We start from the raw sequence: 12,866 nt of genomic DNA on the forward strand, positions 1-12,866 counted from the left end.
AGAGTTGCCTAGAGACATGCTCATATATGTAAATTTCCTATAATATATTATACAACCTTATTAAAGTAGAGGCAAAAGTACAATATCAATATATTATACCAACTTCCCTATAAATAGGGAGATCATTTTATAAGATAGATAAGATATTTTATTGTCAATTGCTGTTCACTCCTCTATCTGTCTCTCTTTCATTTCTTACGCTCTATTCCTTGAGATTTGATTCATAGATAAGTTAGGATTCAAAAAATGGAGTTCACAAGCTTTTGGCTAGGACTAGGGGTAAACTCAAGCTCACCCCATATGTCATAATGACAGCTCGAAGTCGACCTCGAGCTCGTGTTGAGCCCTTGTCTTCTCATTTTATTATGAAGCTGGAGTGCTCTTGACACGAAGCATTTTGAAGTTGGTCAAAAGAAACATGACTGAAGCTTGCCGGAAAAACATAGAAAACAATGCTAATCTTTAAGAGTCACCGAGAGAGATCAAGAAGGTGGCGAGCAGCTTTTTTTGTGAAAAGCCAACCTTGATAGCTGTGTGAAAATAAATCTATACTGAGAGATACAACTTTACTGAGCTTATAATTGAAGTAACATTTTTTAATAATTTTATCACTTCCCAAAAAAATAAGATTTTTGATAAATAATTGATACAATTTCTTTTTATTTTTATTTGGAAAGCATAAGTTTTTTTATTTAATATGTTAATATTTTATTATGTGTCGAGCCTGATCTTGAGCTACGAGCTGAGCCTTAATAAACATGAACTCGAGCTCTTGACTTGATAAATCTGACTCGCAAGCTCATACCAAGTCAAGTAGAAGTCGGCTCAGTCGATTGATACTCGAGCTGAGAGGAAGTTGGATGGGACCTTGTGAGTGACGGGAAGTGTTATTTTTGTTATTTTAATAATTTATGGTGTTAAATGTATAAATAATATGCTTAGGATGTTAGACATACAAATAGTAATGTTTTGTTTGGTGTGAATGTAAATGACTAGCGCTTTCCTGTCGCACGGAAGGCGGCGAGCACCGGAAATGGCGGAATACGTTGCACTGAGAGGAGGCGGAGGGGAAGAAGCGGATCCAGTGGAGGTCAAAGCAAAAGGACGTCGTATCGCTTCACTCGATGTTTTTCGCGGCCTGTCTATTGCTGTACTGTCTCTCTATCTCTCTCTATTCTCGCTTCTCTAAGGCTCTTGGTCTGTCCTTTCGCTGGATACTGTTAATTTCTCATGGTCCGGAGAACTTAGTGTATGATAATCTTTGATCTGCATTTTCGGGCTAAGAAAAAGCTTGCAAAATCATGTTTCATCGAGTTTATACACAAGCAACGCCCGACTTGTAACTATGCATTAATTGGAGAAGATGAAAGCTTAAAGGCTGCATGTGGTTTTCAAAGTATTTTAAGAAGGTTGTCGTGGAGTTAAACTAAACTGCCTACTTTTGAGTCTCATGGCAATGATTATGCCTGCGTATCAATTTATTATTACTATTGTTTTTAATCTACCCAGAAACACTATTCAGAAAATTAAATTGAAGTTTTTCCCCCCTTTTTATGTTTGATCATTTTTGTTCAATCAGCTCGGTGGCCGTCCGCCAGCTAAGGTTGGGATTGGCTCTTTAAAGCTAACTTGAGGTAATGAGGCTCTAAGGCATTTCAATTCTACATAAATCAAATATAAATCAAGTTTAAATAAAACCATACATAAATCAACCATTAAACAAATCTTCAAAGCCTTTATACATCTACATGCATTCTTCCTTAAATTCAACTACTAAATCAAACAATCAAATAGGCCTAAACCCAATTTAAATTTGAACCTAAATCCAAACTTAAATTCTACATTGATTTGACCTTCGATCCTACATCAAACCCAATCCTAAACCTGCTTATCAGACCACAAAAGCTACGTTGATAATTAGGAGTATAATAGACCTAATTTTGAGGGTGAGTACAACAATCTCTTTAAGACTGCCAAAATCAAGCTGTTGCACAAAGCCACTACTGCATGTGCAACCGGCCTATTTTCACGCGCATTCATTATTCTACTTGTCATATTCTGAATATAAAAATAGTTTTCTTATCATAACAAAATTTAGTTAGCTTGTTACATATGAATTTCCCTATGTTGTAAAAATTTGATGATGAGCTTTTGCTGATTATCAAAATGTTTGGTCTTGCTCTTTTTCCTTGATTGAATTTCTTTGATTTGTTGGATTTTTCCTTGGATTTAAACCTTAATTGAGAGAGGGATGAGTTTAGCTCGTGGAAGGAGAAAAATGGAGAGGAAGTTTGAATAGAAACTGACAAAGAGGAGAAGACCATGAGAGAGGGATTGGGATTTCTTAGAATTAAGAGTCTCAAGGATTTAGAGAACAAGGATTGGGTTCCTGTAGAAACCTTTTTTTGCCTTTTTGGGGGGGGGGGCGCAAAGTGAGGAATCTTCTCAAATTCATTTTTTGATTTGTAATTTATTATTAAAATACGCCTCATAACTTATTTCTTATAGAAATATGGTCTAAAATTTTGGTTTATACTTAAGTCTAGATATACGTCGCGTACTTAGATCAGTTGGTTGGCCACGGACATCTACTTATCAGTTGTAATTTCTCTTTAGTCTGGGATTCGATTCCCCTCGAATGTAGGGTGTGGTACTCGAATTCTTAGGCGCATGAGGAATGACCATGACTCGTATAATAGCCTCTGACCATTCCTTAAAAAAAAAAAAACTTAAGTCTAGATATGTTCTTAAAACCCATCATTTAATTTAAAACAAAGATACAACAACAAAGCCTTAATCCCACTATGTGGGGTCGGCTACATGAATTCTTTTTTCTCCATTGCGTCCGAAAACAAATTTAATGCTAGACAAGTATAGAAATGGATAGAGTCATTCTGAAGCCTATCTTTTAGTATATCATTTTTCTTAGGTTGATCAAATTCTTTTGTTGAAGAGTTATGCGGAATCCCTTTTTTGGAAGTCTAGTATCCATGTTGGATTAGACGGTGGTACTATTTCCTTAACATCTCTTAAATCTTCAGTTTGTACATGTGAAATAGAAATTGGAGGCTTTGACTTTAGATGTTGCCATGCATTATGCATCTTTCAAAAACCATACCATAGAATGTCTCATAATCGTTTTGTATTGGTAACAATGATGACATAGACTCAAGTTGTGCCTTTTAAGAGGAAGTAAAAAATAATTGTGAAATCCATGTAAGAACTTTATTTGGAGAAGAAACTTGCAAGAATATGAATAATATGTGGATCAACCAATTTCTTCATCTCACTACTTGTAGTAATAGAAGGTATTTTAATCGTAATCTCACCAATAGGCTTGGGCATTGTCTTTGATTTGAGCTTTGGAATAATCTTAGGCATAATTGTGGGTTAAGGCTACGTGAAAAGCTTGATTACTTATGATTGATCATCATCATCGAACTTATGTGCAAAACTCAAATATCTCCATATATTCACAAATCCAACTTACTAGGAAGATTTTTCTCCTATTTTTTCAATGTCAACACACTTTTTAAATCCTTTGGATTTCAAGAATTTGGTGTATTATAAGATCGATCATTATTATATGATACGGGGAAAGATGGGACGATCATCTGCATATCCATAACAGGATTTATACTAATAATGATAATCATTTTCTTCAGGGGACACTTGAAAACTTAATAATGTTGACATGATCAAATGTATTAATATTGAGATGCCTTAACGATTATTTTCTTTGTGAGATACTTGAAAATATGACGTTGTTGATGATTAAAATGGTAGTCATGGTTGGAATATGACTCATTGTTATTAGAAAAACCTTCATGATATGATCTATTGTACTTATCTTATTAATAAGAGTAAGAACAATGATCATATGCATGATCGTGAAACTCATATGCATTATAGTTGTATGATCCCGTAACTACTTCAAGTGCTTTTAGGCAATATTTTGACTAATCATTGTAGGACATGCTTTTCTTGATACCCCTTAGCAATGTATATGATATATACGGCTTATAGTAATGTGGAACATTTATTTAAAACAAAGCCATAATACTTTTTCAATCTTAGACTCTAAGTCGGTTAACATTTGTTCCAAAGTAAATAATGGGAATTTGTATCTTCACATGGGAGTTTTTGTGTTTGTAATGCATATTATGGGCTTAATCGATTCTTCCTACATAATTTAGTCTTGTTGGCGCCAATCATCTAATGCAAATAGATAAACAACTTCTTATGGCTAGTGACTAGGGTTGTAGTTAGAGGTTTATTTTGTTATGTTTTTCTCCTCCTTTTTTGTGTGATTTGATGGTGTGAGGTTTGTAATGGTAAGAGATGAATATGGGTGATTAGGGGTTTGATTCATTATGCAATTTGGCAATATGGAATTGTGTAGATGGACGTTTGAACCATTTTGATGATAAAATCTTATTGATGGCATCCTTGAACGCGAGAGTGCTTCGTTTAGGGACGCCTTCCGTGATCTTGTGCATAGGGACCAAACACAAAAACCTTATGTGACCATGCGGGCTTCAGTTTTCACGTTTGGACTGAACCGGTCCAGGTTTTGTTGTTGTTGTGGATTTGGGTGGCCCTCTTGGGCCACTCCTTGCTACGTTATTATTATATATTTTTGTTTTTGATGTTCTACGGTTTGTTTTTGGTGTGTTTTATTTGGAACAGTTGTCGGCGTCTCAGATTTTCCTTTGAGGGCTGTATCCGATGGATGAGTGGTGCTCTGGCAGTATATCGCGCTCGAGGTGGTGACTATCCTTCGCAACCCTCTCCATGTGTCCTTCCCTTTGCCATCGCTGCTGCCTTCCCTGCTGCAACATTCCAGAAACAACCCTCTTGGCTGTTCTCACTGCAATTTTCTCGTCTTCCAGCAGCCAGCCACTTGCTATCCTTGTTGCCAACCTGCTCTACCATCCCAACACCTTCCTTCACCTTCTCACAGACTTCTTCCTCGCTGCTGCAGTTCTGTAAGCCATTTTCCTTGCTGTCTATTGCTGTTCCAGCCACCTGAATCATATCCTTGCAGCCTAGCTATTATTCTAGCACTTCCCCTGCACTGCCATTGCTGTTCTAGCCACCCAAAATCATTCTCCGTGCCACTGCGCTACTGTTCCAGCTGCTGAAACCACCTCCCCGCAGTCCAGCTGCTGTTCCTGCCGCCCATAACCACCCCTAGCTGCTGTTTCTTCACTGCCCAGTCCACCTACCTCCATGCTACCACCTATCCAAGCCCCCCAACGGCCACCACCACCACCACCACCACCCAGAGATCCACTATAGTTTGATTGTTGGTGTCATGTTTGTTGCTATTTTAGATTTCCGAATGTCGTGTTGTTGCATATTTCCTTTAAAGTGTATTGGTTATAACTTTCTATTTTTTTTAATATTAATATTTGCTTTTCCTATCTTGATTTTGATGAACTTCGACATTAACCTTGCTCGATCTCTTTTCTTCTTTGATGGAATGCCTTTAATTTGCTTGGTTTCTCCTTGAAGTCAGCCCTTAATGGAGAGATGGATGAATAAGTCCAGTAGAGAGAGAAATCTGAAGAGTAAAATTGGTGGAATACTATTCCTTTCCCTCGTAAATTTAGGAAAGTATCCCCGAAAATGTAACAAAATGCTGTACAAATGCACCAAAGCTATTGATGTAGGACTAATCTTGATCCCTCCCTGCTATCCATTTTATGTTTGACTTGTTATTAACATGTTACACTTAGACTAGTAATGTACAATAGATTTAAATATTGACGGTAACTTGTAACAATACAAATTGACCCCAAAAATCTATTTAGTGTTCAAACCACAATCCTTTCATCACTACATAAGCACACAAAATAAAGAAAAGTTCACATTGGAAAATCCATACTAATTATCTCTGGAACACAATCCATTTCGGTTTGTTCTGCTCTGAACATTGACCTTAGCACCACTTATGGTGCCATAGTGTACTTGCTTGTTATTTATTTGTACCTTTCATCTTCTTAGGGCAAGTTCAACCTTGCGCATGGAGTGATACCTTCTTTTGCTTTACGAAGATAAAGGATCACGTACAAAAGTTTTGATATAGTGATAACTTATTTGGGTCTTGCAATTTTTGCCCAATTTCACTTGGCTCTATTAATTGTTTATGGTTATGGGATGGGATGCTACAGGCTGGATTCCACAAGTCGCAGGTCCCGCTAATTGCGGTTCAATTCTGCGATTGCGGGACTACAGGCCGCATGAGAGCCGCCTGATTTGTATCTATTTTAGCATATTGTATTCCTTTTGCTTCTTTTTTATTTCTTTTTTTTCTAAGTAGGTTATTTGCTATTAGGTAACTAGTTATATGTTGTTGTTTTCTAATTTTGGAAACTTTTGGCTGTGCTATTGTATATATATATATATAGTTTTCTCTATCAAAGTGCCACAACTTTGGATTTTCTTAAGGTAGTGTGTCTGTCGCTGATAGGATCAAAGTGGTGATGTCTCTCAGACGTTCGAAAGCCTCTTTCATTGTCTAACTTGCCGTCTACTACTGTTTGATAGTAGAAAACAACAATTTTCTGCTTCCGGTTTGCTGTCATTTTGCAGTTCACGCCCAATTTCAGCTGACATCCCTCCTCTCACTTCCACCACCCTTCCTACAACCTACATGTCTCTTTCTTGTGTTCATTCACGGCTTTTAGGAGTCCTAGAACGATATCATCCAGTATCAGGTTCTGACGAACCCGAAAATTTTTAGGGTTTTGCCTTTCTTATTCCATTCCAAAATTCCAAAAGTAATTTTCCACCATATTCAAATCATTCATAGCGTAATTTCTAGCCCCAAAAGTTTAAATTTTCAAAATCTAACTTCCCGCCTTCACCAAAAATTCACGTGGACGCCTACTACCAACACCTAAGCCTCCGACCAACTTTGATTTGTTATCCTACCTTCACTAAAAACTTGATCAGGAGAAAATAACACAATGCAGCCGAGGAGAAACTTTCAGTTAGGTGCCCAAGAATTTTCATGGAGGATATGCAGTGGAGAATTATCTAACTATAAGAGAGGCTTGCTACCTTTGAGAGGAGACAAATTCAATGAGGTCATCCGTAGCCACAACGATGATTTCACAAATCAAGAGGAGGAAGTATATCTCTTTCATAGGGTAGTTTTCAGTAATGAAGAACCGACATCGTGATAATTTGACATGGAATTTCAGAGGAGAAGCGACGATGTTGGAGTGAAGATTGACTTACTGAATTTTGATGGTCGCATTGATTCAAATGTGTTTTTGAGTATAAGGATTTTCCACCTAACAAAAGGGTCAAGTTAGCCACCCCTAAGATACAGAAAAATGTTTCTTTATGGTAAGAGAACTTTAAGAATCTTCAACAATGAAAAAAGAATAAAAAAATTACTATCTGGTTCAAGATGAATTCAGAGATGCAACACAAGTACTTGCAGCACATTACAGACATGATATATTTTTGAGATTTTATCATTTATAATAGTACGATCTCTTGGTAGAATACACCACTAAGTTTGATCAGTTTATGTTGAAGTGTAGGCTAGTGGAGCCTGAGGAGAACACCCTAGCTCCATATCTAAGAGAATTGACAATGTGTTATAGTTACAACCCCATTGGAAATTACTTGATGTTCTGATCCGAGTTTCAAAGGTGGAGAAACAAATTCATTGGTTGACTGCCACACTTTATAGCCAGGGTTTAATTTTAGGTTCAAACAACAAGAGTACACCCAACGAAATGCCACTCAAGCAAAAACTAGTTCAAAGTGGAGAATAAGTGGAGCCAACCATCACTCTCATATCCGTCTCATTCAGGAAGTGCTTCAAATGCCACGGTTTTGGGCACAGTACATTAGATTACCTAAACAAGAGAATGATCTCTTTCACGGAATATGGAATAGTTGAAGAAATTGACAGTGACACATGAAAGGATGAAGATGTCAGAGAGGATCTCGACTTCCATCCTATGAGGAAGAGATGCTGGTGGTTTCAATTGAGCCCATGACAGAGCTTCCAACTGGGCTAATATTGGTTATTCTAACAGGACTAATATTGGTTATTCTAGAAATTAGTGAGTTTGAAGAGTCGATACTAAGAAAGGATCAACGTTTGTTGAAGGAGTTGCTAGACATCCTGACTCATTGCTATTGTGAGTGATCTATCATGCTTTATATTTCATCCCAGGGTCGGTTCCTCCTGATAGACTTGTTTATTAGATGCACCCAACCGAGTATGAGTGGGAGAAACATGTTATATATTTAATTGCTCAGAGTTTGGTTTGTAAATATATACGTCTATTTGCTGTTTCAGTTCTGATTGTGCAAAAAAATCATTGCTACCTATTTTATGAGGAAAGTCTTTGGAATGATGTGTATGTTTTAGAGTTGTAGGGAATGGATGTGAGCATAAATCTTGCAGTTGGGATATCTCAGAAATGTTTGTTATGGTGGTGATAGATCAATTCTAGAGGCTTCCAATGACGAGGCAAAACACTTCCTACCCCGGAAGCGGACGCTATAAGCGGAAGCTATATATTCCTAAAGCCTTCCCGGGGAGAATGACGTGGACGCTATAAGCAGGATTTTGCAAGTTGCAGATCTTGCCGATCGCGGATCAATTATGCGACTGCAGGACTACAGGGGATGTTGACGCAATGCCGCCTGTTTTCCTTCTATTTCAGCATACTTTTTTCTTTTTGATTTCTTTCTTATTTTGTTTTCTTTCTATGTAGGTTATTTGATTTTAGGGAACTATTTAGATGTTGTTATTTTTTGGTTTTGGAGAATTTTCGCATTGTGGTTATTTCGAGATTTTTTCTCCTGGTTTTCTCTATCAGAGTGCTGTATCTTTTGATTTTTTTTATGTGATATTTCTGTAGCCTGATAGGATCAAAGTGATGATCTCTACCGGACCTTCGAAGACTTCTTTCAGTTGCCAATTTGCTGCCTACTGCTGTTTGACTACAAAAAATACAATTTTCCGCTTCCAGTCTGCTATCATTCTGTTGTTCTCTCTTGATTTCGGTCGGCATCCGTCCTCTCATTTTTTTCACTCTTCCTACAACCTACCTACCTCTTTCTTGTATTCCTTCACATCTTCTAGGTGCCCTAAAAATGTATTAGGTTGTCTGTGCAGTCACTTAATTTTTCGCTTTTGTTTGCACTAGTATTCATCTAAATGCCCCACCTAATTATTTGTTTTTTATATAAGTATTCATGCATGTTCTTTTTTGATAGTTTAAAGGTACATGATTGTTTTCGCATGTATTATGCATGTATCTTTATTATTATTTCAGTAATGATGGGAGAATCTTCACACTTTATTTTTTCAAATTAGACATTCAATTATGATTTCAGATTTATGTTTTGATTTTTGTAACCACATGTTATCATATTTCTTTTTTAATGCTGTGTGCAATAGATTACATGAATCTCATATGAAACACGCTGTGTAAATTGAAAGAGGAGGCATCTTTTAAGTGCAGGAAATCCTTCAACAATGGTGAAGTCTGCGTACATTCAAGATCAAGTATAGCCCATAGTAAAACCTAATACACTATCTCACGTAGGCAGTCATTATAGTGGAAGTGACCTCTCAATGACTGGAAAAATATAACGACAACTGCTACAAAAAAAAATTTACACGATGGTCATTTTGGGTCCTCACCACCCATCAGCAGCTCTTCTGTTTAATTTAAATATTGTGTTATTAGAAATTTTGTAATATGTTGCTGTTGCGAATGCCAATTCTGTGATCAAATTTTGCTTTATTTTGGAATAAATGTTTTTGTTAAGGTCTGTTTGAATTTGAGATTTTTTGTACTACTTGGACACACGCGAGCTCAAAATTTTGTTCTCTAACTTGAGTTCCATATTCCAATTTCAGCTTATGATCTTTGTCGATTATGCTGGTCCTGTTTTTCCTGTTGTTGCTCATTCTCCATGGCATGGTGTACGATTGGCTGATTTTGTGACACCATTTTTTCTGTTTATTGCTGGGATATCTCTTTCACTTGTATACAAGGTATGTGTCAAGTTTCTACCTAAAACCCAAACACTCGCACATAATCTCTACAATAAGTATACTTGTCTCTTACTTTACATTTTGGTAAATAGTAGATCTACAAAGGATTCTTTTTTTTTTTTCGTTTAGTTAGGTATGAATTTATTTTAAAATTTTAGATTTCTAATCTATCCTCATCCATCAATTCTATAAATTAAGTACTTTATTTTATTTTCTTTACATATAAATTCTTTTATAATTAAAAAAAAATTACTTTGTTAATTTTCCAGAACAATGGTGTTCACGTGTTTGTTTCTATGATAAGGTTGCATTCTTCTCTTGTCCGTCTTTTCACATATTAAAAAAGTGTGTTATTTGCATGAGCTTAAGGAGGTGAACAAGCTTGCCATGAAAATCTGGGCTTTCAAGCTCATCTACAATGAAAATGGCTCAAGCAGAAGCAGTGATTGCTGATGTTTTATTCTACAATAATTCTGAACAGATATGGCTTCTGGATGATGATAGCAATATGCATCACATGAAAGATGCAATGTTTTCTAAATATTTTAGTTGCATTATTTTAAAAGCAACAAAAAAAAAAAAAGAGATGTAACATATGATTTTCCGGAGCATTCAATGGTTGAAGAATGCAACAAAATAAAGGTGATGCATAGATATGCGACAGATGATTTGTTGATGTCTTGAATTGTTGAAGAAAAGTAAAGAAGATGGGATGAGAAGAAAGCTCATACACGGCTTTAAGGGAGCCGAAACCATACAGAGAATCATTTTTTTTTTTTTTTGCATCAATCAAAATCTAACTGCACCGTTCTAGGGCTCCTAGATTGTGTTGGACAATACAAGAATGAGATAGGTAAGGTGTATAAATAACGGGAGTGAGGTGAGATGTTAACTGAAATCGGGCGTGAACAACAACAGGTTGACATCGGAACACAACAGATTTTTCTGCTATAAATAGCAGTTTTCTTTGCCAAACAACAATAATCAACATGTTTGATGGCGAAGGAGGGTTTCAGACTTCCAAGAGAGGTCAATATCTCGATTTTATCAGATTATAGACACATCACTTGAATTAAATCCAAGGATACAACACTCAAATAGTGAAAACCAATAGAAAACATCTCCAAATAACGTAGCTAAAGTTACAAGTATGAAAAAATAGGATTAAAATAGTTCCCTTCCCTTATAGAAATTAACCTAATTAGAAGTAGAGAAATGGGAAAGAAATAAAAAATGAAAGAAATTGGGCCGAAGGGAACAATGTTCCGAGTGTGAAAGACTTCCCTGCTTTTGGGGAAATCTACAGTTATTTGACGTGGGGGCTGGGGGGAACCTAGATTGGTTTGGTTTGGTTGAGGGAGGGACGGTTAGCCTTGTCCATGCCTAGGGTTGCCATCCAATTGGAGTGAGGCACACTCCTAATAATAATAAGTCTATTTAGGTATTTCTTTGATGTTTGGGGTTTGCTTTTTTTGTGATTTGCTTTGGGACAACTGTCGGCTTCTTCTTTTCCCTTTCTAGGCTGTATCCTAGGGTTTCAAGTGGTTCTTTGGCTGTATCTTATCTCTAAGTGGTGTGTATACCCTTCCACGCTTCTCCCACTCTCTCCTGCACCATTCCCTGTCACTTTACTGAAGCCCTTCCTCCTTGCTGCTGCCATCCAAAACAAACCATTCTACGATTGTTTTCAGCTTGCTAGCCACCCTTGCCACCACTCTGGAGGTCCAAACTCGAATGGACACCACCTATGCCCTAGATTTAAAACTAATTCTAGTGTTATGTTGTTTTGTTGCAATTTTAGATTTCTCTATTGTTTATTGTAATTTTAGACATTGGATTGAGTAATAATATTTGTTTTCTATTGCGTGTTTGTTGAATTTCGGTATCATTTGGTATCAGAGTTAGCCTAACCCTAGTTCTATCATAGATTGACCTAAACCCACTAATTCACACCCAACTATTAACCTAAACCTAATTTCTCCTTGCATAATTTTAATATCAGCAACCCTAAATCAGCCCCATACACTCTCTTTCACCTCCCAAACCCAATGCTTAGCTATGCAACTGAGGAGACAAGTGCTGGAAGCTGGTCTGGAACTTACTACGGAAGAGATGCAGCCGGAAATCCTCCGACTTGATGAAAGACTTACTGAAATTGATGAAGGGACCTATGGAGAGATCACCGTCGATCGTGATAGTGAGTTTCAAAGAGGAGAGAGGGAGGAAAATCGGAACCCTTTTCAGTTGGATGATTCTAGTGAAGAGGAGGATATGCCATGATGCTTTTGCATTCAATATTAGGGGAGGTCGAGGGTGTTGACCTCATTTTTAGTGAGGTCTAGTCTTTCTCTTAGGGTTTAGGATCTAGCTAGCCGAATCTCCCTTTGACTATCCTAGAACCTTAAAAATGGGACCCACCTCATTTTAGAAATTCAACATACTTCTGTACCCTTTTGGAGTTTCGCGTGTGTGGTATCGACTTCTAGCGTTTAGAAGGGTGAAACCAACATGAGGGAACCCAAAATGAGTCTCGATAGGATCTTTAAGCCTTAGGGTGACTTTTTGCACAATTTGCATTCTCGCGCGCACAAACTTCGCAATTCGGAGAGCCGACACGTCCGATCACTACAATTCGCACCGCTTGCACCGTTATCTATCGAGGACTCGAATATATTTTGGAGACGATCGATCGCAGGTTGAAATGTTATGAAATTTGAATTTTGACGTGTTTTTGACCCGATTGTCGACGATGTCGTCTGAGCGACCCCGGATGACGAAATGGACTGCGCCAACGCGTCCGGAACGTCGATTTTGCCCGGGGAGG

The 12,866-nt window shown here is 37.3% G+C and overlaps 1 protein-coding gene across 1 annotated transcript in view; it reads left to right on the forward strand.

The window, feature by feature from the left end:
- The first annotated feature begins 972 nt into the window (after window positions 1–972).
- Window positions 973–12,866, forward strand: part of LOC110021060 (heparan-alpha-glucosaminide N-acetyltransferase-like) — a 34,034-nt gene continuing 22,140 nt past the window's right edge. Inside the window, exons 1-2 of the mRNA XM_020719391.1 lie at window positions 973–1,150; window positions 9,905–10,042. Of these exons, the coding sequence (XP_020575050.1) occupies window positions 989–1,150; window positions 9,905–10,042 (300 nt within the window). The 5' untranslated portion in view covers window positions 973–988. The remainder of the gene's footprint in view (window positions 1,151–9,904; window positions 10,043–12,866) is intronic.

This window comes from Phalaenopsis equestris, unplaced genomic scaffold, assembly GCF_001263595.1.
Source record: "Phalaenopsis equestris unplaced genomic scaffold, ASM126359v1 Scaffold000118, whole genome shotgun sequence".
NCBI classification, from domain to species: Eukaryota; Viridiplantae; Streptophyta; class Magnoliopsida; order Asparagales; family Orchidaceae; genus Phalaenopsis; species Phalaenopsis equestris.